The following is a 25,470-nucleotide window of genomic DNA, read 5'->3' on the forward strand; positions in this document are numbered from 1 at the left end:
CTCAGCCCACCTCTAGTACACAGCTGCTGTTTTTAATTCCCTTTCCTCCACGAGCTAGCTGCCCATGGATGTCCTCATTATACAGATGTGCATGGCACTTTATGGACAAATAGGAGATCCGATCCCTGCCCCACAGACTTTAGGCCTTTTCCACATGTACAAGTTATGCCATTTGTATTGTTAAACTGGTACAACACCTCCCCTCCCCAGTGTGGATGCAGTTGCCCCATGTGCTCATACTGGTATAGCTATTCCTGTAGGGGAATAAGCTCCACCTGTATAAGGTACCTCAATACTCATATAATTGCATCCACATTAGGAGTTTACCGTAACTGAAATAGTTACACTAGTACAAAAACTGGGCACAGACCAGGCCTTAGAATCTGAGTTAAAGACAAAACCAAGTGATAGATAAGGGGTCAGAGAAGGGAAGGTATTATGTGGTTGAAGTTATTTGTGACCCATTGTGTTAATGTCTTTTATTTAATCCTTTTATGCTGATTTTAAGTATTTTGTGCTCTTTCTTTCCTTCCTTTTTTTTTTCTTTTAACTAGTGTGGGGTAGAGATCTGCACTGGGGACCCAAAGCCTGGAGGAGTTAGAGCGAGGGAGTTAGAGTGAGGCTGCCTGGCAAACAGGCTCAGAGAGTTCGTTGCAGGAAGGGGAAGGGAAAGAAAGGTGTGAAAGAAAACAAAGGCCCTTGTGGGAGTGGGACACAGAGGTGTACTTGGCCTTTTCTTTTGCTTTGTGTACCCTGAGCTAGCTCCAGGAAGGTAATTACCCTGTGACCAGGACTCCTCTATCCCCAAAGTGCTCTGCTAAAGGAATTCGCTCTTTGATCTTGCTCTGTACGGAATAACAATGGCCTTTTTTCCCCCGCCCCCCAGGGACCTCCTGGCTCAATGGGACAACCTGGCCTTCCAGGTGAACCTGGCATGAAGGTAAGAAAAACACTTAATGCAAGTTCTCTGTCAGAGCGGAGAGATAATAGAAACTTTTGTTCCTACCAAGAGTCTGCTGTTACACCGGAGTCCCAGAGGACCCCGGCAGTGCCCTTGAATAAGGTATCCTGTGAAGAGGCCTGGGAGCAGTCTGCCTAGTTACAGTGGGCAAGGTCAGACTGCTAAAGATAGATACTATAGATAGGTGTATTCAGGGAGGGGAGCGGCTGGGTAACCCCACAGCAACTGCTCTTTACATGTTTCTCAGCCACAGAGCTCTCTAGTGACACAGTTCCGGGGGGCGGGGAGAACACTTTAACCCTTTGGTTATACAATTCCAGGGCCTCACGTCCCCTGTGTGGGCCGCTAGAGATCTCAGGTAAAGAGGCTCAAATGCAGGAAGCTTCAGCCTCTGTTTTGGGCATGCAGAGAAACAAAGGAAGGGAGACCCTGACTCAAGAGCCCAAGAAAGGGTCTCAGTAAAAACCCAGCTAGAGCTACATAATCCAGTCAGCTGAATCACAGGCAGGGGCTGGGGTAATGCATTGATACAAAACCTGCAAGAGGATCCCTAGGGACCCAGAGTCAGGGTGTAACCTAGTCTGGAAACAAGAACTGTCTCTGTATGGGAGAGCCCAGGAATATAAATGCCTTAAAACAAGGGCCCCCCGGGATTCCCAGCGCTGGGTTTAAGAGGATGAGCACCCAAAATGGGGGCTGGATTCTGCTAATGCTGATATGGAGTTCTCTTTAAAAAAAAAAAAAAATTACTGCTCTGCAAGAATTTAAATATAGCACCTCCATGCCCACACATCAATTAACTAGCTGTTGTTTTTAATCAATACAGCACAAGGCACAGTGCCAGGTGCAATGTCATGGAGCTGTGAATGCACCTTCTCTCCTGGATGAGGAGGAGTGTAATTTTTCTCTCTTTATTTGAATAAGATCTCTGTGCTGCAGAGCTCACAAGTTTTCCATTCTCCATTTAAATTTCGAAGGGTTGCCACTGTGCCAGGGAGTTTAGAACAGCCTGTATTTTGGGATTAAATGCAATTTCCTCTTTGCCATTCTCTTCCCCCCCACCACCACCTTTCCTCACCACGTTTTCTTTGGCAAACCTTCTGACACATCACTCGAGCGACTGTGTCTTTGGAGTCCTGATACTCCTTTAACATTTCAGCTATGCCACTTCTGCCTGCCACTCAGCTCCCTACTTACCTTGCCCAGGAACAGAATGCCATTGATCTGCTCAGGTTGCCGGCATCCCCCTCTATAGGATTTACAGTAGCAGCTCTTCTCTGGCTCCCATCGCAAGCAGGAAGGCGGGCGGTGCATGTATCCTCTGGACAGGCTGCCTCAGCTGAGCCAAGCTGATGAGGAGCATTGGCTGAGCTTGAATGGATTGTTTGAAATGGTGGTTCCTGAGAGCAGGCTCTTGAAGGTCTGGAGAATGTCCTAGCACCTGACCCAGATTGAGAGATGGGAAGGAAGGAGAGTAGTATGCTGATAATGCAGAGATGCTGACAGCTCCCACTTAACCACTTTCACTGCAATGAGTGTTGCATTGGTTCAGAGCATGAGATTCTGGTTGCGCTCTCTCCAACCTTGGAGGTATTTAGATGTTCTAGGAATCTCCAAGCAGTAGTTGCTCCCTTGGTAAACATTCAAGGACTCTCTGAGCAGTAGTTGCGTACATTTGTATAATCTAAAGCTGTAGGGTGGCGAAGGAGGAGCACACCACTAGGATACAGTTGCGTCCTTGGCCAAAATTTCTTGCACCTTCCACATCCTTTACTGTTGTGGTTAAATGCTGGCCTCCCCAGAAGCGGTTGCATCTCAGTGGGGCCATGTGCATATATAGCTCAAAAATGACTCTGTGGCGAAAGGCATTATATAAACATAGTACTATGTCACTGGCAGCAGTATCAATTTTTAACTTTTAGAACAATGCTTGGAGTTTCAGAGTGAGGTGAATGGGGTGGGGAAGGAAATGAACATTTTCTGCACATTGCTCATTGCAAAACAGACAAATTGATCTGGATCCAATGTCCCACAGCTGCAAACTGCATCCTCCTCATACTTAGCACTTCACCAAAATATATCGACATAACTGCCAGTTCCAATACTATGTCCAGTTCGCTCCTTTCTGTGCTGTCCATAATCTAAATTCTGCTCAGCACCCATCAGTCATGCCAAAGATCATACTGCTGTTTGCTGGGACGTGTCCGCTCTCCTTCTCATCACTCCAGTTGCACATCTTTATGAGCACTACTATGCCCTGGGTCCTGGTGTTGTTGCTTTCCCGATAAGATAGCATGAAATTGTTTCCTGCTGTAAGGTGCACGGGTAATTCCCTTTGGCTCAGTCTTTGCAAGCATCCACTGCTGATTCTTTGGCCTATTGCATATCAGTCAGATTCACCCTGTAAGGTGCATGCCATCTTAGAGCTTCCTGTTGGGGTGATGCTGGGTACGTGATTGTCTCAGAGCCATGTTCGCACCCAGAGATTAGACATTTGAACAGGACCAGATAAAGGAAGAGTCAAAATGCAGGAAGAAATGAGAGTGGGGAGGGGGGTGAGGGACGGGAGAAATCAACTTCATCCTGTGGATTTAATACTGTCACCAGCTTGAGTCTGTGCCTCTGTGTTTTTAGGGTGATCTTGGACAGCTGGGGGTCCCAGGAGAACAAGGCCTTATTGGTCAAAGAGTAAGTAGAGTTAGCTTCATATTGGAGTCCTCTTCATTACGTGTATGTGGATGGCTAAGCAGATGAACTGTGGTTTCTCGACCAAACTGGGTGTATAAATGGACAATGCACTGCTCCCTCAGCGTGGGGAGGGTATACTTCCAGCCTTTGGAATGTCCATTGTGTATCTGCAGTGACCGAGCTGGTAGCAGCCTGGGCTAGCCGATCATGGATTCGGGTCTTACCCTTGGACTTGTGAGCCCATGGACATGTGATCATGGCGTGGCAGGAGGCTGAATGTGATACTATAAAGATAAACCATAGCCTTGGGGTTAAGGTACTATACTGGGACTCAGGAGCTCTGGGTTCAATTCCCAGCTTGGCAGTGGACTTCATTGGGCAAGTCATTTAATCCTTCTGTGTCTCAGATCCTGGTCTGCAAAATGGGGGAAATACTAACCTCCCTTCCAGGGGGTTGTGAGCATAAGTTCATCAGTATGCATGAGTTACTCTGATACTGCAGTGACAGGGGCTGGATAAGAACCGAGATCAATGGCCTGTTTGAGAGATGTCCAGATGAAACCAAAAGATCACAGGGACTTTTTTTTCACAGGGTAGAGGATTAGCCCAATATCCTGGCCATTTATTCTCACAATAAAACTAGATAGCTGCATGTGAGCTACCAATGAGCTCCTCTTGCCCACAGAGTGATGGCACAACTGGACATGCTACTTTGCAAAACGCTTTAAAGTTCCTTTCAATATGAATATGTGTAAAAACAAGCCTGTTCTGTTCACAAGTTCTTCACAACTTGGGTATGTGTAACCTAGAAGTGGCAGGAAAGGACTCTCGCTGAAGGCCAGCATTAACAAGGAAAACACTGGGTACAGTATGCGTAAGTGGGGAGGGAGCCAGAGCTGGGATGAATGCAGAGATTGAACCAGAAGCGTGTTTCTTGTCCCTTGATCTCCAGACTGAGGTCAGTTATTGGAGCAATATGGAGACGCCCAAGGTTGCATGAACACAGAGACTGAATTCCCTGCTCCATCCAGGGGAGAGAGGACTTCCACGGGTCAGAGCTGGGGACTGTTGAAGGAAAGCCTGGAACAGAATGAAGAAAGGAGTTGTTCTCTCACTCCAGTGGGGGCTTGTTCCTCTTGATCAATTTTGAGATACTGAGCAAGATGGGGCAACTTCATAGCATAGTCCTAAAAGATGGTGATATAAACAAAGCATACTGGCCCATGCATGGCAATATAGATCTCCACCCTACACCAAGAATATCAGCACTGGAAACCCTCAACATTCAGCTCACATTGTTGCAAGGGGAAGTCACTCCTCCTCTGAAGGGTGTTGGCTGCAAAAAGCATGAGAAAAAGGGATGGTGGAAGAGACTGTCCTAAGTCTGTTTGTCTATCTCTCTTGCAGGGAGAGCCAGGCCTGGAAGGGGACAACGGCCCATCTGGGCCAGACGGAGTTAAGGTAAAGATTCTGTGTGGTTTTTTTGTTGGGTAGGTTTTCTTCTCACAAATTTAGCCACTTTCAGACCATGATCCTTCCCCCTCTGCAGACAGGCAAGGGAAGCAAGTATTGTCACACAAGCTACCCTGTTCATCTGACCCCAGACCCCTTTCCTGCCCCCCAAAGACATGTTCAACAATCGTCTCCCCTACCCCATACAGTGGCTACAGTAGGAGGAACAATCCCAGTGTAATCCTGGGGGATGCCAGGCAGTATGTCACATCTCTTTGTGTCATGTTCCAGGTTGATTTTGCATCTTAGTGGCCCCATGTGACACATCCCCACCTCCAGCTTAGGGTTTGTATCAATGAGCTGTGACCTCCTTGGTTCAAGGACTCTCAGAGCTTGTCATTGTATCTCCCCAATCAGATGCCTTTCTCCCACACTGCATATCTGTTCTATCAGCAGCCAGTAGTGGGAACTAGTTCCCAATGCAATGTGCACTCCAGGCTAGGCTTATCCTGGAAGGTGCAGGGATCTCCTCTGTAGATACTTTTAGCCAGGCTTGAGACTAACCATGGCTTCTTGCAGCACATCAATTACATGGTAGCATAATGCTCTGCTGTCTTGTTAGGCTTTTCTGTATTGTGCCCTCTTTTCATCCACCCCAGGTGGGGTGGTAAACAGTCTCCACAACATTTCTGGCTCCCACCAGCTCCTTCCATCCCTCCCTCTCCCTTTCTGCACAGACTTACCTGCGATCCAGACCGTGGGAAGTAAACCACATCACCTTCCCTTGCCATCCAACCTAAGGTGGGAAGAAATGTAAAGAAGTTTTTTATTTCTTCCATTAGATATGCCATCTTGAGCCAGAAGTCAACTGGGTCTTGAAAAACCTTTTATGCTTCTTGTTTGGTCAAAGATTCCAGTAGCTTCACAGCAGTCTTAGGAATCCACCAGGGTATCTCCTTTGCCTCCTTTTAACCCCCACATACTGTTGCGTAAGCAATCCTTAAACCTGCATCCTTCACTGCCCCTTTCAAGTGGATGCTTCATCAGACCATCATAGTGTTTCTCTGGCCTCTAGCTTTTCTTCCCCTGTTGATATAGTTTTCATTTAACCCTTCCTGAACTATGGAAGCATTTGTGTAGTACACACTAATACAATGGCTCTTTGTCCCCTTCCAGTGGGTAGGACACACAAAGAGATTTGAGTCTGCCGAACTACTGATCCTTTAGCTTAAGCAGTAGAGGCTCTGCTCTTCTCTTAGCTACAGAGATTCCAGGTTCAATCCCCAGAAATGTACTAACCTGGAACATCATTACATTTGTATGACAATAGGATTGAGGTCCCATTGTGGGCTTGGTGCTGTTACAAACATGCATTAAAAGAACTGCCGTGCAGAACTATTTACAAAGCTTATCCTGACCGCAGGTGAGAACCTGAGAATCCCCCACAGAATAAGTTAAATCTGTGCTATGTTCAGTGCTTTTAATCTTAAACACCTCCCTGCTAAAGCTGTTGTCTCTAGAGCCTGAACAATATACTCAGCACAAAGCAGTTACAGATGGATGGTGGGTGTGGGTGACATTTTTCCATGTAATCTTTCTTGCTGTATTATGCATTGTATCTGATCACACATCTTCCATCTGTCTCACACCAAATCGTTCCCTTCTTGATTCCTTTTCCATAATTTTCCTTTCAATCCTGAAAGTTTCTTTGCTTCCTCTTGTTCACACCCTCTCAAAAATAGCATCTCCATGGGGAACAAGTTCAACGCTTGCTTTTTCCCACTAGTGGGTTTCTTCACATCTCTTGTTGCTGGGGCAAAGCCCATAATTAGTCAGTTTGCCAATGCTCTCTTCTGTCCAAAAATATGTGCCTTCCACTTCCATGAGCCCTAAGTGACAATGAAAGCTCCTTCCTACTTTAAATATTCTTTCCTATTTCAGCTCTTTCTCTAGAAATGGAGCTACAGGCAGCCAACAGCATTTTAAGCACTATTACATGGCCAGATTTTATCAGATCTACCTGGCATGGCATTTAAACCACCTGTCATAGGTGCCTTACGTGAACGAGGGCTCTAACTACTGCAACTGTTGGTAGAGCTGAACTTGCAGTAGCAATACTTGGGAAACTTGGGATTGGAATAAAGTCTACTATAGGAAAAGCCTAATAGCATAAAGTTCTCTCTCTTTTTTTTTTTTTTTTTTTGGGGGAAGGGGGGGTGGGGGCATTCCCTTTCAATTCTTCAGTTGCACAACAATTAGTTGTACAGTTTACCTAATTAAAAGAGCAAGCCAGACAGATTGATTTTTCAAGTCCATATGCTGTCAAACCAAACCTGTATGAAGCCTTGTTTACAAGAGATCCTTCAGGTGTCAAATCTCGAGCTGCATTCTTGGTGCATCTCAGGAACTTCTTTCCGATCTCTATGAAGGTCCCATTCTTCTTCAAAAACGGGTGGTCAACAACTTATTTTGTTTGTTTCAGTTTCTACAGATTCAATTCTTCCTTCCTTACAGAATTTTCACCAGTCTGAAATTCCACAGGCAGATCAACAATTGTCCCAAAGCCCTCAACAGCCTCACAGCCCATACCACTATTTGCGAGTCCAGTAACAAGATCCGCCCCCCATTTCCTGGTGGGACCCCCAAATTCTTATCCGTTCTTGCATTGCATCATTTCTTTTCTGTTCCAAATCTGCAACCTTACCTTTGGATTACAATCCCGATTTCTATCCTTGTGTAGCCTATCCGTCTGCACAGGCCAACAGTTTCATGCCACGGAAAGTAAAACTGGCCAATCCCACAACAAAGTCTTGCGGTTTATTGCTTCATTCTAGTTAAAATATTTGCTGTGCTTCTTTATTTTTGTTTATCATTTGTCAGATCAAACAGTCCTTCCTTATATGATTTTCTCGTGCCATCACTTGCTGCTTCATCTCCAAGTGGTCTTGAACACGTCCAGTTTCTCCCAACCCAAATGTTTCTCTGGACAGTGGAACTGTTGCTATTCATTGCACAAATATTTGTTTAACCACAAAATGTAATAGGCATGATTCTGCTTATAGTAATGCAAGTTTAAATCAGGAGCAACTCCACCAAGGTCAATTGGGTTACATGAGTGTAAAACTGCTGTGAGAACAGAATTGGGCCCTTATTTGTGCCTATAAATTGCTATGCACCAATTGTGAGAGTGGCAACTTGATGCAAGTTTTTGCATCTAGCGCTATAACGGCTGATCTTTCATGTGGGTCAGATGCTGCTGCTCTGCCGTGTGTTCATTCGGGACCTGGGGTACTTCCCACAGCCTCCCCTGACAGCCTTGTCAAAATACCCCTTCTGGGGCTTCTAGATGTGTCCAAAGAGACTCTCTGTCAGATCTCAGCTGCCTGCCTCATGCCCTTAGCCCAGACCCAGGAATTTCCATGTGGGAGATTCCTGCTCAGTTCATTGTGGGGAGAAGCAAAAAGTTCAAACCATCCTGTCTTGTTGCTGAGGTCCTATCTGTCTGACTAAGGGAGTTTTTAAAATAACCTGTTGCATTAAATGTCAAGTAGTTTATGACTCAGCTTCCTTCAGTCTTTTTCCTTTCAGCTTCTGATCCTCCCTTTTTCTTTCTTCAAGAGTCATACACAAAGATCTATGCTTTGTTTGTATTGAAAAGCAAACATACTCCATTCTTCTGCAGGGAGACAAAGGAGAGCAAGGCCCAGAAGGAGAGAGAGGAGAAAAAGGCACCGAAGGACTGAAGGGAAAGGAAGGGCCTCCTGGATATCCCGGAATCACAGGTGTCCGAGTGAGTTTGAGAAACCAGTCTGCCTGTCTTTGTCTGTCTGCTTGTCCTTGTGTTTCTTTCCACAGAGGTGGTTAATGTTCCTCCCCAACAAATTGCACTTGGTTCAGTTGGTACATCTCAAGTAATGAATTGTCCTTGGAATAAGTATTAGGCCAGCAGTAATTTCTGCACGCTGGTGATATGTTTTCTCATGCATTGGCTTTTGAATCTGCAATAATGTCCCTTTCCAAACTGAGTGAAGAAAAGCATTTGTGCAGGCAATCACTCTAAACATTTGCGCATGAAATGATTATCATCTTGGTTATCAGTAGGGACTGAACCCAGGACCTGCCAGTGCTACAAATATGACCCTTTATAACTTGAACTAAAGAACTGAAATCAGTGGGAGGCTATCCAATGGGATTTGGATCAGGTGCTAAGCCGCTGTATCTGACCACGTGTCCTTTGTGGATCAGATTCTGCGTGGGATGTATAGTGTGCACTGAGCAGTAGGTTACAAATGTACAAGTTAACAGTCCTCTCTTCTGATAACCAGGAGCAGATCACTGCTGATTTATTAGAATCAGCTACTGCGCTTGCATTGTAGGCAATCTGAAAAGACAGACTTCAGGGGGGACTCATGTATGAAGAGGGCAAGAGAAAACCCACATTGTGTGTTTTTGGGCCTCTGCTTCATTTAAGCCCAGCAGGAAATAAACACTCGCTTTCTTTTAGAAAGACAACTACGAGGAGGGTCCCGTCGTCTTAGCCTGAAGGTGATAGTCAATTGCTGTAGACGCTGTACAATTGCAGTTAGACACAGCACACACATTGCACCAAAGTCCATCAACAGCAAAGGGGCTATGACTGGAATTTCATCATAATATGCTTAATTAGTACCTAGGAAAGCTCAAGCACCATTTGAGAAGAAAGTTGCCATGGAGTGTAATGGAATTTTCTATGGAACGTTCCATTGTCACTGTTTAGGAAAGGAAGTTCCTTTAAATATAAGGTGACCCAAAACTCTTAAAGTGTGTAATATTGCAACTCCAGCACACAGGGGAGGAGTTTGGTCAATGGCTAAGGTGCTAGCCTGGGACTTGCAACCCAGGGTCATTTCTCTGTTCTGTCAAAGACTTTCTGTTTGACTGTGAGCAAGTTATTCGTCTACACTCCAAAAAAAAAAAATCCTGCAGCAGCAAGTCGGAGACAGGTCAGCTGACCCAGGCTTGTGAGGCTTGCACTATGGGGCTAATAGCAGCAGGTTTGATGTTCCTGTTCGGGTTGGAGCGGGGCTCTGAGATCCCTGCCTTGCTAGATTTCAGAAACACTGCATAAAACCGCTCAGAGGCTGCATGTTGGTCTCAACTGATTTGTAACTGAAATCAGACCCTCTTGTTTAAAAGGCAAAGGAGGTTTATCAACCAGACTCATACTTAGAGTGAACTTTTCAGAGATCAAAGCCCTTTTAGGGAGCAGGCAACTTCTGAATTATCTTTCCTTAGAAAGAGAGCTCAGCCCCTCTCAGTAATCCTGAAGTTCCCAGTTGGTCTCTCTTGCTTAAACATAATATAAGTCTGGCTCTTTATGCGGCCAGAAAGTATATTTCATAGTGTTGGATCCATCACTCACCGTGCCTCTCTACTGAGCTGGGACTCCTATAGGTATGTGATCATGTTCTTTGCTGTGGAAAGAATTGAGGGCTGAGTATCTGAAGACTGTTCCTGTAATCCCTCCATAAGAAAATAGGAGGAAACTGTGGAGTCAGGTATCTATGATTCTGGATGGCTGCTACCTTAATAGTTGAAATGCGTTCTCCTTTCTCCTTCTGTGCTTGAGGCAGGCTAAGAGAACAGCAAGAAGCTAATTGTTGGGGTGGGGGAAGCAGGATTAGCCTGGATTTATGTTAATATTTTGCATTGAGGTTGGGAGTTGGGCACTGTGTTGACTGGAAACTAGAAATATTGGCTTAATACCATGTTATTATACAGCACCATAAATATGCTGGATACTTTACGGAAAAATAAGGCCACAGCCCTGCCCCAAAGAGCTTGCAGTCTAAACCCCTGATCTACAACAGATCCCTGCATCCACGCTGAGCTCACTGCAGGAGTGAGTCCTGTGGGCTCCATCCTGTGACCCCTGACTCATCTGAATAGTCTCAGGACCAAGGTAACGTAAACCCACTGGTGACTAAGTTAAGACACAATCTGACAAGGGAGGGTACAATATATTGTAGCACCCTTTGCAGCTGTGGGCAGGCACCGCTTCTTGTTCAGCTTTGCTTATTGCCTGTTGTGTGCTGTATTTTTGGCAGGTTTCCTTCGTTTATATTGTGCATGCTTAAGAACCAGTAAAAATCACACAGCTGTATTAAGTTCTGTAGTATAACATATAGAATATAGCAGATTCCAGAGCTTGTTTTTTGCCAAGTTGTTCCCGGGAACGTGGTGCCTTTTTCTGTTTGTTTGGGGAGAGGGGTTTGTTTGGTTGGTTTTTTTTGGGGGGGGGGGGTTTAAGTCTGATACAGCCAGAACGCCTGCTCAGAATCACTTTGTTTGTTTTTTTTCTTACTACAGAACACTGTATTGCCTTCTAATATATTTAATACACATTTTTGATAGCCTGAACTTTTAAAACCACATGGCTTTATAACCAGCCCAAACTAAGCCCCAGATATGAAATCTCTCTTTGCCAGACTCTTGGCCCCTTCTCATTGTATAGGCTGATATTCCTGCACCCAGTGGGTTAAGGTTAAAAATGGAGGTTCTCTGATGGAAGGGAGACCAGTTTTTCTTTTGCAACTTTATGTGCAAGCCTTTTGTATTAACCTCCCACACAGAAAATCTGTAGAATCAAATTATAGAATATCAGGGTTGGAAGGGACCTCAGGAGGTCATCTAATCCAACCCCCTGCTCAAAGCAGGACCAATCCTCAACTAAATCATCTCAGCCAGGGCTTTGTCAAGCCTGACCTTAAAAACCTCAAAGGAAGGAGATTCCACCATCTCTCTAGGTTACGCATTCCAGTGCTTCACCACCCTCCTAGTGAAAAAGTTTTTCCTAATATCCAACCTAGACCTCCCCCACTGCAACTTGAGACCATTACCCCTTGTTCTGTCATCTGCTACCACTGAGAACAGTCTAGATGCATACTCTTTGGAACCCCCTTTCAGGTAGTTGAAAGCAGCTATCAAATCCCCCCTCATTCTTCTCTTCCGCAGACTAAACAATACCAGTTCCCTCAGCCTCTCCTCATAAGTCATGTGTTCCAGTCCCCTAATCATTTTTGTTGTCCTCCGCTGGATGCTTTCCAATTTTTCCACATCCTTCTTGTAGTGTGGGGCCCAAAACCGTACTCCAGATGAGGCCTCACCAATGTCAAATAGAGGGGAACGATCACGTCCCTCGATCTGCTGGCAATGCCCCTACTTATACAGCCCAAAATGCTGTTAGTCTTCTTGGCAACCAGGGCACACTGTTGACTCGTATCCAGTTTCACGCCCACTGTAACCCCTAGGTCCTATGCTATATAGATACTATTAGGAGCCTCCTCAGCTCTCTGCCAAAATACAGTTTACAGAGCCAGAAATGTAAGTCACCAGAGATAACTGTGATCCAACTTCAAATCCTCTACTTTAAAGGGGGAAATATAAACAAATAGTTAGCCCTTCCACTAGTGGGGAGATGTGGCAAAAGCTATCTCAGACACAGCCAGCTAAAGAATACTGGAATCGAAAGGACATTTGAAGGTTCGTATATAAAGACAATGAAAATTCCATCAGGAAAAGCTAACATGGGGAAATCCCAAGTCCTGGCTCAGGCAAACGCTCCCTGAGAATTCCTTGAGAATTTTGCCTGCACAAAGATTGGATAAAAATTGAGTGAGAGCCTCAAGATTTGGCCCATACTGCAGCATCTGTGATTTCATCCATATTGATCAAATAAGCTTCCTGGGTGGGAAGGGGGAGAAAGTGTGTATAACACACACACATCTATACATAATATGTGTGATATATTATATAAACATATCGCAGGGGGCAGGTATGTTGCATGTATGAAGAGTGTGTGTACATAACACACATGCACAAACACCAATATGTGCATATAATATAATAGTATGTATTGTATATGCATAGTGGGTATCCCAATTCATATTCTAGATAGATAATGTTAAGCAGATCTTCATCCATAGCTGCTGCATCTTCAGCAGGATTCTAGTGGGTTGTCCAGCAGCAGTCCCAACAATGTTTCAGCCTCATTGCAGTTAATACCTTTCATCCACAGTCTCCCATTTGGCCAGATTGAGAACAGTAATTTAAGCACCAACGGTTACAAAAAATCCCACTTGTCTAAACGAAATCCAGGATTGTTGGGGAGTTTTTCACTCCCCTTTCTCTTAACTAAAGAGATCCAAGAAACAATCCGTCGTGTTACCTGTGCCAGAAACTTGAGACACAGCTGGGACTGGGCACTCTTTAAACTTTATCTGATATTAGTGGTGGTTGGTTCAGATTTAGTGTCTAATATAACTAAGTGACAAAACCCATCAGTAGCTCCTGTTCCCAGATAACTTTCTTTAAGACCATCAGTACATATATTTTGATTTTTAGCTTGATTTGTAAAAGAACTCAACATTTCTATATAACAAGCATTCTCAAGCAAATTTAGAAAATAAGATTACTTGCTGTTATCAGTGATCTGTTATTGATTTGTTTATTTTTAACCCAAATTAAAACTTTTGTGCATGAATTCAGCCCTGGGGAAAGGTGGTGGGCTGACAGCCCTAGAGAATGAAGTTCTCTGTTTAGCCACAGAACAGATAGACACAGGGAGCAGTGGCAGGGAAAGTTCCGTCCCACATGAGCTGTTTTGCACATGACCTCAACCCTGATCCTGCAGGGACCGCATACAGGAATGAAAAAGGGGTGTTGGTCTCTATGGGCCATGCAGTCCTCAGCCTCCCAGCTAAGATTGCAAACAAAGGGGGTCCTTGAAGGTTAACCATGATGGTGAGTTCATAGATTTTTAAGGACAGAAGGAACCATTAGAGCACCTAGTGTGATCTGCTGCATAACACAGGTCATAGGCTTTCATCCAGTAGTTCCTGCATCAAGCTCATATCTTGTGATTGATCTAGGGGTTCTCAACCATTTACTTTCAGAGTCTGCCCCAATATACTATAAAAACTCCATGGAGGGGGGACTCTGGGCTTCAGCTGCAGGGGGGACTTAGGAGCCCTGAGGGCTTGGGGCGGGGGGGGGCTCAAGACTTCTGCCCCACAGAACTGAGGGGGGCTTGAGGCTTCTGCCCCATGAGGTGGCTTCTGCCAGGACTTGGGGGCTCTAGGTTAGGGGCTTCAGCCCTATGGCGGCGCCAGGGCTTGGGACTCCAAGCTTCAACTGCCAGGCTCGGGGCTCCAAGTGGCTCTGCTTGGCAGACCCCCAGTGGTCCATGGACACCCAGTTGAGAATCACTGATCTAGAGTGTATTTTGTTTTATAAAGACATCCAATTTTGATTTAAAGTTATTGTGTGGTGGACACTTATCCACTGGGAGCTGGACTGAGATCTCCCCAAATTCATCTCAGGTAAGTCAAGTCACACCTTCTAGCTAATAGCTTTTGGTCAGTTCATACTTTTTCATTATCTATGTTCCCTCCCTCCCTTCCCCAAGGGATTGATGAGATGTATTCCACCTTCCGTGGCACTAACTTTTGATTTTAGAGTTATCAGGTACCCTGCTTTATTGTAACGCCACCACCTACCCTTTCAGCCATTCCATCCAATTTTATCCCTTCCCTGGGACTGTATAAATAATTAACAAGTCAAGAAAAAATGAGAGATGGGTGATAACATGACCCTGGGGACTCCAGCCACCTTCCACATGAGTCCATTTTCTTTCTTTAACTCTGCCTTGCTTTGTTTTTGTGGATTTGTCAGGGGCTTGTTTTAGCAGTTTGCTTGTATGAGCCTGTATTGCATTATGTCTATTTTGGATAGGAGGAGGAGGATTTTCAGATAACTGAGGTCTGGATAATTAAGGATGGTCAGCACTTGTGTTAATGTCCTTGGTGTAACATCGTAGATACCTTTATAATAATTCTCAGGCTGTAGACAGGGAAAGAAGCCCAATCAGCATCACTATAAAGGTAACAAGAAGAAAAGGACGACATGTGGCACCTTAGAGACTAACAAATTTATTTGAGCATAAGCTTTCATGAGCCACAGCTCACTTCATCGGATGCATTCAATGGAAAATACAGTGGGGAGATTTATATACACAGAGAACATGAAACAATGGGTGTTACCATACACACTGTAACGAGAGTGATCAGGCAAGTTGAGCTATTACCTTACCTGATCACTCTCGTTACAATGTGTATGGTAACACCCATTGTTTCATGTTCTCTGTGTATATAAATCTCCCCACTGTATTTTCCATTGAATGCATCCGATGAAGTGAGCTGTAGCTAACGAAAGTTTATGCTCAGATAAATTTGTTAATCTCTAGGGTGCCAGAAGTCCTCTTTTCTTTTTGCAGATACAGACTAACACGGCGGCTTCTCTGGAACCTATAAAGGTAATAGTATCACAGCTGTTGTGTTGCACAGTTGCTGTCTGGGCTCCAGGTGGCCCAGTTGGGGCAGTGTAGTAGCCTTTTGTCTCTGAAAACCTAGGCTGAAATCGCAGGTGAAAGGAGTAGGTGGAGTCTCAATCTGGTGACTAGGGGAAGTTTGTCCACATCTCCAAACCAGGGGATATCAGCAAACAATCCTGGCTGCTGAGACAAGCCATGAGTTGTGTTGAGCCCCAGACAGCTGTGGCTGGTAGAAGGGCTTCAGGCAGTTGGAGGGGTAATGTTCATGCAACATCTGTCATTTGGCCATTTTGTCCAATGAACTTACTCAGGCTGCTACCAAAATCCCCGTCAGCTCCAGTCCCTCCCTGGTACAGTCAGCCAGTTTGCTCCACTCCTCCCATTGATAGGGCTAGGCCAGCCAGCTCCACCCCCGCTTCCCTGGCAGTCTCCAAGTATGATCCTTTCCTCCCTGACAGCCCCAGCTGCTTTCCCCACTCTAGGCTTCCTCCCAGCAACCTTCCAGCTTCCCTCTTCCAAAGGCCCCAGCTCCCACCCCAGCAATTCTGCAGCTTTGCATAGCACCAGGACTGTGAAGGATTGTACCACTGCACCCAGCAAGAAATCCCACCTGGCATCCCCCTGCAGATAGGTCACTTGTTTCTTTGCAGTATTAACTGGAGAAGGTTAGTACCTAGCACATTAAAACACAGTCAAAAGCAGCATCCAATGTACTCCTCTTAACTTAGATTTAGAAATTCAGGCAGGCTTGCACGCTTCCCCTTGCCCTTGCTCTCTCGCTCATGACAGTTTCTCCATAGTGGGGTCCCGGGCTGGTTTCTTATTTCCTCTACTGGGGTCCTACTGGTTCTTGCTGACCTCACCGTAATGAGACTCTGACTCCTTTCTGGATTCAGTGATTTAACTCTTGGCTCATCATTCATTCTGCTTAGTGAGATCCCTGGCTTGTTTGAGCTGCAAGAAACTGACACTGTATCTCTGTTCTCACACAGGAGTTGTTTAGACTTTGAGCCTCTGCAGTTCAAAGGGTAGCTAGAGATGAGGGTCCTTGGTGACTGGTCCAAGTAGAGTGATCAGGCTCTCTGAGCACAGCAGATGCTGCAGGAATAAGGTCCAGAGTCTCTTTGTGTTCCATGTGCGAGTGAGGTAGGGAGACAGTATCTCAGCAGCTAACACAGGGGTAGGAGGATGGCATCACACTGGCTAGTTTGAATTCAGGGATGCGGCACTTTGGTTGTCACTGCAAGAGGAGGGATGTGGTTTGCTGGTGTTTAGGGCAAGTTCACCTGCCATCTGTACATCTCAATTCCTGGAACAGGGAATGACACTGCCCAGAGGGTAATGTGCATTTCATCCAAATCCCTGCTGCTTGTTCAATCCTCTTCCTTGTAACTGAGGATGGTCTGAAACAAAGGTTGAAGTCACCATTATATAAGCAGAAACAGCAGCAGCTTGCCAGGTGTTGGACATGAGCAGCCAGCAGCTGAGAGCAACCCATCTCCTCTAATATGTTCCTATTTAAACCTCCTCTCTTTTCATTCTACAAAGAATCCAGCATTTCAGCCTCCTCCCTCTGAGAACAGCTAATCAGCTTGTGGCTGTGTGGAAGTGCCAAGCCAACTGGCAGGAGCATGGTAGTGGATTTCCAGCTGCTCTCCAGAGTTGAGCACTGTGGTTTTCGTAATGTGCTGGTCTTCGTACAAGTTGGATATCTGATAGCAGGGGTTTTACAGTTCCAGGAAAGTAATTGGAGAGCCCACAGGTAATGAAGTATAACATGATCTGAAACAAGAAAATCCCTCATTTTATGGCAAGACCGGGAGCTAAAGCCTCCCTTTTTTTTTTATATCTTCACTTTGAACCTGAAATCACATCTGCGGTGTCATTTGCAGCTCACATCTGGGGTCAGAACGTCCTTGAGCCAGACCCTCAGTTGGTGTAAATCAGCATAGCTCCATTACACCAGCTGAAGATCTGGCTCTGTATGTTGTTGCTGCTGCTTGTCAGCATGGCACAGGGCATCTGCACAGCCGAGCAGACCAGAGCCGCTCTAAGGACTGGCAAATAGCTCTTTTTAGTTAATATAATAGCATGACAAGGCCCAAGAGCCATCCATGCATTCCAGAAACCAGGCATCTACCTCTCCCTGGCTAGACCACAAGTGTGTAGGACAGAGGAACAAACCAGGGCTGGGGACTGAAGATATGATCAGTTTCTTGATCGGAATACAGCAAACTCAACCCATTGCAGAGGGACAATGCAAAACCTATGCCCCGCTTAAGTCTTCTTTTGTCGCTTTAAGGAGGACTTAAATGGTGCATTGGTTTTGTTCCCAGCCTTCTGCATGGGGCTGAATTTCACTCTATAAGGATAGCCGTTTGATCATCAGAAAGGAACAAACCTTTGAGCAGCAAGAGCTCATGCTAAGGGGGTTTGTCCCAAGATGAGGCTATTTTTCTGCTTATTTACTGGGTGTGTTAAGCCATTTTCATATCTTATATCCATCAACTTCACACCCTTCAGAACAAAACCCCAAGGAACAGACCTTGTTGGCTGAGACTGATTTTCCACTTCTAAGCCACAGATCCACTCCAACACCTTTATAGAATAGACGTGTGGCTGGTTTCTAATCTCATTACACTGGTGTGAATCTGGGGTAACTCCTATCAAAGCCAATGCTCCACTGAAGCCAGCGGAGTCGTTCGGAGTCACTGAGAGCTGAATTTCCCCCCTAGTGGTTTTACATTGTTCTTTTCCATTTCCTGCCACTGGAAACATGACTGAAGAATTTTGTGCAACTAAGTGCCTCCCTTTGCAGTCACTGAATATGTCTGTTCATTCTGAGCACGAGAGGTCAGTGAGAGCCGGCAATGCCACATCGAGGAATGGCATTTAACTCACTGCAAATATCAAAGCTGCTTAAGAGCAATCCTACAGTCATTTTTGCTTTAACTTGTGTCAATGCAAGGAGAACTCATGCATTTCTGGTAAGGCGTTAAGAACTGTCTCTCTTAAACCAAGTAGCTGTCAAACTGTCGTCTATGGACCATCCACGGAGCCCTTACCGCAGGAAACATTTTGAGAACCATACACTGAGGGATCGAAGAATTGGGAGGGGACTTTCTCTTACCAACTGATCCACAAAATAGAAAACATGGAGCACCATAGTGTAAAGGAGTACTGCTGAAAACACCACCTCCTTTAGACAGACTATGGAGCAACTCACTAATATCTAGCACTTTTCATCCATAGATTTCAAACCACTTTCAGTATCATAAACCCATTTTAAATATGGGAAAACTGAGGCAAAGAGGTGAAGTGACTGGTCCAAGGTCACCAAGCAGACTAGTGGCAGAGTCAGAAATAGAGCCCAGGTCTCCTGAGTCCCAGTCAAGTACTCTATTCATTAGGTTACACTGCCTCTTACATGATATGCCTTGAAGCCTGTAAATGTCATTGCTGGATGGACGCAAAGCACCAAATACTGTCCCAATTCAGCAAAGCACGTAAAGACTGTGGGAATTAAGTATATGTACTTAAATGCTTTGCTTTCAGCAGGGATGGTTTGCTGAACTGGGCCTATGGAGCTGCATCTTTAGGTGTGGTTGCAACTCATAGGCATCTCTCTCCCTCCCATTCTGCAAGCACGGCTGCAACCCCCATGGAACTCCAAACTCTGCTGCTATGGGTCCTCTCTCAGTATTGCTCTAACAGCCAAGGCATCTCTTGAAGCACCAGTTTGATCTCTGATCTGGAACAGTAAACAGTCATTTTTAACGAACGTGTGGGTGTTTGTTTTGTTTGGGTGGGTTTGTTTGGGGGGGCTGTCTTGCTATTTTGGTATGTGTGACTCAGCCCATCAGATCTGCCTGGTGGAATCTAATGTCCTGCAAGCAGCAAGAGTTCTGTGATGATTCACAGAGTTTTCCCCCTCAAAAATCTGGAGCATTCCATCAGACACATGTGGACGCTGCTCACAAGGGGAGATTGATCAGCCTTCTGCCACAAAGAGGAGCTGGTTGCCTCTTTCGATGAATTGGCCAGCTCTGCTTGGGCTTTTCCATTCTGAGAATCTTGCTCTGGGGGAGGAGGGCTGGTCCCAGCTGGTTTTCATTTAGAGTTAATAGGAACTGAAATGAGCCAGACTTTGAAATCAATCCTGTTTCCTTGGCACAGGCTCTTTCCTGACTCAGACTAAGGAGACTCACTCTTTCTCTCTCTCCCTCTCCCTCCAGTTACTCCAAGATTCCCCCTCCTTATTGTGAGAGAGATTTCATTCCCCACCTCTGCCACAACCTCAGGGCCTTCGTGTTCTTCAAAAGGAAGACTGTAACCCCTGCTGCTTAAAGGAATTGGACCTACACATTTCTCACTGCAGAAAACGGGAGTCATGCTGCTAAAATGCTGTGTCTTGCCCTCCCCCATGTTTGAACTAAAAGAGCTAGTTCATGTGGTGGTTCTGGAGAGACCCTGTATGAAAGCTTCACAGCTGAGCACTTAGTGATGCTTTGCACTTCTCCAGCTTTTTCCACCCAGCTGTTGACAAATACAGTATTAATCATGTCTCACTAGCTATTGCACTGTGGAGTAGTCAAGTATCCCTATCCCCATTTCACAGCCGGGCAGACAGAGGTACAGAGAAGAGAAGTGACTTGCCCAAGCCGCACAGCCAGTCGGTGACAGAACTCAGACTAGAACCCAGGAGTTCTGCTACAAGTCTCTAGCACTGACCAACAGGCCACACTTTCTTTGTACGATGCATGCTGTTGACCATGTAGATGCTTCCACGGTAAACTTCAGGAGTTACATGACAGCACTCTCAGTATAGAAGACCATCTCCTGCGTTATGTTCTCTGTGACCCAGACTCTGGATGTCAAGCTGTGGAAGTCGACTCAAGAGAATGCCAGAATGACAGCTTTTAGCTACAGTCTCCCAGTTTGAGCTTTAGCTCTTTTTATAGGATTCCCCGATTGTATTTTTCATTTAATCTCATCTATCTGGCTGTACCAGCGCTCTTCACCATGGGCGAAGAGTCTCTTGCTGCTTCCCAATAATCACAAATTCAGACCTCTGAACCTTGAAACCCAGTTGCTTCTTGTTTTCGTTCCTTATATCCAGTCATGAGCTGCTCTTCCTCCAAACCACTGCTAGACAGAGAGATTACAAAATGTGTTTCTTGTAAATCTGAAACATTTATATCTTCAAGTGCCCAGCCCCAATTATCTCCTAATTTCCTGAAAACTTGTGGACTGTCCTCTATGTGGGGAAGGATTCTCTCAATCAGTTTATTAAGTGGAGCTTCTCATATGGAGACCTTGCAGAGCAGTAGGAAATGATAGGGTGTTTTTTCATTTTCCTTTATGTTCCTCCTTTTTCATATTTTTCTTTGCTAGCCTTATTGCACCTTTGGTTTCTTTCCTACCCCTGTTACTTCCTCTGAATCCATCCCCAGTTCCCCGGGCCCATACTCCCCCCTTCTCCCCTCACTCTTTCCATCTCCACCAATACACATTTTGATTACAGCAATCAGATGCCTTCTCTTTAACTGACACGTTTCTAATCAGAGGGAGTGATTTAATGGCTTCCATTCAATGAAGCCCAAAAGGCATTGGCATTACATTGATAGTCATATTCCTGAGCAGGTTAATGAGCAGTATTGGATCAAAATTGTGTCCATGGGCTTTGGTAGGGTACATCACCCTTATAAGACTGCTTTTCATGACTGTCCTGAATGTCCTGACAATGCTTTCTTCCATCGCTGTGTTACATCTCCAGATGCATATTTCCTAAGTTTTCCAGAAGTGCTGAGTACTTGCAGATGCCATTTAAAATCGGGTCAATTGGGTCATATCTTCATCAACTTCAGTAGAGCAATGCTGATTAACATCATCTGAGAAGCTGGCCCACCTATGATTATTCTAGAAGTGGGGGCAAATCTAACCCCAATATCTGAACTCCAGCACACCTTTGGGAAGTTTGGATCCAGACTGGAACTTCGCTGTTCAGGTCTATTTGGCCTTTAATCAGTTTTGGAGTCTTCCATTCACTTCTTATAACATTTTATAGCAAATCTCCACTCACTTCTTATAACATTTTAGTCTGCAGGGTTTTAGGGCTGTAATGTAGATCTCCATTGGTCATGCTCTGTGAGTTATACAATGGGAGTGCATTTTCCTCTTCCCCCAAAAGCTGACAGATAGTGGACTGAAAAGAGCTGTTGCATAGGCTGTGTTCTCTCTCCTTGTCTAAGGATTCTTGTACCCGAATGGACTTCAGTCGTCCCCACACATTTCCAGATACAGCCTGAAAATTAAAAAGTTAAATCCCAGTTTTTCCTTCAGCCACTCAATGTGTTAATTCATACATTAAGCTGTGTTATATATTTAAATGGGGGTAACAATGAAAGACGCCCACAGGCGCAAGAAGAGCTGAGTCGGGCTGAAAATTGTAGGAACAGCTGGTGCACGCAGTGTGGTGGTCTGTCTTTGTACAGTGTAGGGATTCATGGAACTGGGTGGGCGTTAATTATCAACAAAAGTTTCCCAATACATAAGATAAGCAACTGCTTCAAGTATCCGTGTGGAGCGTGGAAATTATGCAATAAAACAACCCATGTGCTCTTGAAACAAAGAGGTGGGAAACCTACTGAGAAAAGTGATGAACTGAGACCAGATGAAGAAATGACTGGACTTGTATACATCTTGAGAAATTACATCAGTGTTTAGAAAACTAACTCTAATGCGGCTAGTGACAGCTCAGTTGCTGTGAAGAGTGATGTGGAGAGAGGACTTGCTTAAGAGTGTAAGAAACCCTCGGGCTCTGAAGCACAAGGCAGTGGGATTGAATAGCTCAAGGCATTTTGGAAAAGGACAAAATGTTTCTGATGAGATGAAGGACTTTGGTATAAAGGCGGGAAGGAGGAGCCCTAAAACAAGAGTACCTGCTTCCTCCTGTTAAGCAAGGTGGAGTTATTGTCACAGGGTGAAAGTCAGCCCTGTGCAGAGGGCCGGCACAAAACCAGTGTGCCACTTAAGCCTTCAGACTAGAAGCTGCAGTGGGACTTAAGTGGTTTGTGGGCCTATGCTGGGTGAATTCCAACCCTCATCTATAGAATTGTGTGAGCGCCACCATCCTGGTTGTGTAGATATTTCACATGACTTGGTTTTTTTGCACCCCACTCAAATATTGCTTTATTTGCATTCCATGCAAGAAACATAACTCTTCATTGCCAAAGCCATCAGCCGCTAAAAACACCCCCGTTTGTTGGGAAACTAGCCGTCCCCTCACCCTTTGAAAAATATCCCAGACCTTTGGGGAAAAACCTGCAAAAATGGGCTCTTTCTCAAATTTGTAATGAAATTTTCAAATGAGCAAACCAACAGATTGTAATTTCTGTTTTTCTTAAGCAAATATTTTTGCGCACCTAACACTGTATGGCTTTTCTTTAAAAATGCTCCCTTCACAATGTCGCATCACAAATACCATCATCTCCTAGAGGCACTGGCATGCTGCAATTTTTTTTACAGATCTGATAAACAGAGCAGTGTATAAAGGGATATTGCTATTTAGAAATAATCCCACTTAAGGAAGAACAATTGGAAAGAGGATTTGTTTTTTCAGCAAGATGATGACTAAAAGTTCCCATCAAAAAGCTATAAACTTTCTCAAAGAATAAAAATCGCCAAGTGTGTAGTGCCTTAGCCCTCAGATTCAGCTGATTTGAATCCAGTAAAAAGACCTTGGAGTGAATTGTTTTTATTTATGGCTTCTCTATGGTGCCCATCACTGTAGTGTTTGCACTAGAGATCAGTAGCTAAAAACACAGGAACTGGCAAAAGACACTAGAATCTACCATGCTGCAGACTCTGGGTGGGATTCTGGCACCTATGACTTCAGCAGAACCTGGATTTCACCCTCTGTTTTCTCACATGGACAGACAGACAAACCCTGATTTTTTTTCCCCCAAAGGAAGCGTATTGGAAACCTTCAGATAACTGAGAGCTTTGGTTTTGCCGAGCTCACAGGGTTGCATCAGGCAGGGTTGTGATTAAGCCTGTACGTGGCAGTATGGCACACCATTTGCTCTTTCTTGCTGCCATCTTGTACTCCAGATTCTAAACTTACTTTTTGTTTTAAAATGAAAGTTTCTGGCTCTTATGGTTACAGAGAGGGCCTCTAAAAAGTGAACTAAGTTTAAAAACAACCAAGAGACATCTGCAGAACCTAAAACGATAACAGAGGTGTGAACTGCTCCTTTCATTTCAGCAGGGGCCAGCTCAGATACCCAATGACAGTAATTTTACATGTCAACCTTGTGGACAGTTTCACAGCTCACAGAAGAAAGAAAGAGGGAGTAATGTATGAAGATCAGCACAGTCTCCTGTGTGTGACAGCTAGCTCATTTTGGCACCACCAGTGTGGGGGCTTGGGAGATACTGCCACTTTTTCCCTCTCCGAATTAAGAAAGAGTCAAGCCCAAGGAGTTTAGCAGATCCCATGAACATCTGAGCTCCACCTGCCCATAGCTATGTCAGCACAGACTCTTAGGGTGGATGCAGCGTACACCAACAGAATGAGGAGTTTTGCTGATGTGAGAACACTACCTCCTTGAATGACATTAGCTATGCCAACAGAAGTGTGGTTATGTCAGCGTAACTATGTCTACACTGGGGATTTTGCCAGCATAGCTGTGTTGTCGGGGGAGAGGAGGGGTTTTCCCACTCCTGATCAACTTAATTATGCTGGTATAAATTTTAAGTGGAGACCAGGCCTGAGACAAAGAGAGATTAAGACATGTGGCCTGATGTCACATATCAAGTTGGTAGCAGAACTGGGAACGGGTACTCAAGAGGCCCAACTCCCCTTCTGTTACTCTCACTACTGGAGTTCATTGCCTCCAAACTCAGGGGCACAGTGAAAGGATTCCTTTAGGTTCCCAGTAGAAATATGAATTGTGGGTGTGCTGCAAGACTGGACCCTTGGTATTCAGCACTGATAAAGTGCAGCAGTGGTACAACCTGCTGTCATACTTCTGGGACAACTGTCATTCTAGCTCATTGATCTGTGCATAGGCTTGGAAAGGTTCTGGCAAAAAAAAAAAAAAAAAAAACAACCCCTAACAACAACAACAACTGGGGAACAAAGAGGGGAGCTCCATGGGCTGGAGACAACTGATAGAAGGAATCAAGTACTCTGGAGCAGAGACAATAACTTTATGGAGGATTATTAGCCACTCTTTTCAGAATGCTCTTTTGAAATGTATGGCTCATGCAGAACAGAGTCGCTGTACCCAGGGAATTGAAGGGCTAGCTCAACTCTTCCATGGAGTGCAATAGGTTTGAACTGCTCTTGGAGCAGAGACCTCTAAGGCGCTTGTGTCAGATCAAAGCTGAGAAACACTGCATGTGACCAGGCTTGTTATGTGTTGATACTTTTGTTTAGCCAAAAGACATCCGATTAAACCAATCTGCTTCCACAGCGTCATTAGTGGTGAAATGCCGGAGAGAGATCTGGGCAGACACAACTGCTAGACTGATACAGGAAGATGGACTGGTACATACATACTGAGGAAAACTTCAAGTTCCAATTGCCCAAATGTACAAACTCTTTTTCAGTGATTGTCCAGCTGCTGTTAATTCCTGTCAAATCCAGTCTATTACCTGGCCCACAGCCACCGGCACTCCTAATAAAACACTGAATCCCTGGGCTCCTGTTTTCCAGCTGATGAAAAGGAGCTGAGACATGGCCCTGTGAAACTACTACTGTCTCATTCTTGTCTTTCACACATTTCATGCACTTCCAGTTCTATCCTGTGTCCAGTGTAGGGACCTAGAAGTCTGCTATATTTAACTACCTTTCACGCTCCCGTGTCTGACTCCCCACAGCCTGGTTTACATATGCTTTGTGTGCATGGACGGGTTGCAGGTCTTGTGTGTGTGATTGAGAATAGGTGTAAACAGCAGTCCTATATGTGTGTGTCTTGCTGTCCAAGAGTCCCTC

The 25,470-nt window shown here is 45.0% G+C and overlaps 1 protein-coding gene across 1 annotated transcript in view; it reads left to right on the forward strand.

The window, feature by feature from the left end:
• COL27A1 (collagen type XXVII alpha 1 chain) overlaps window positions 1-25,470 on the forward strand; it is a 244,484-nt gene that overhangs the window by 183,221 nt on the left and 35,793 nt on the right. Inside the window, exons 34-37 of the mRNA XM_077836249.1 lie at window positions 887-940; window positions 3,596-3,649; window positions 5,057-5,110; window positions 8,784-8,891. Of these exons, the coding sequence (XP_077692375.1) occupies window positions 887-940; window positions 3,596-3,649; window positions 5,057-5,110; window positions 8,784-8,891 (270 nt within the window). The remainder of the gene's footprint in view (window positions 1-886; window positions 941-3,595; window positions 3,650-5,056; window positions 5,111-8,783; window positions 8,892-25,470) is intronic.

This window comes from Eretmochelys imbricata, chromosome 16 (assembly GCF_965152235.1).
Source record: "Eretmochelys imbricata isolate rEreImb1 chromosome 16, rEreImb1.hap1, whole genome shotgun sequence".
In the NCBI taxonomy this organism is placed as follows: Eukaryota; Metazoa; Chordata; order Testudines; family Cheloniidae; genus Eretmochelys; species Eretmochelys imbricata.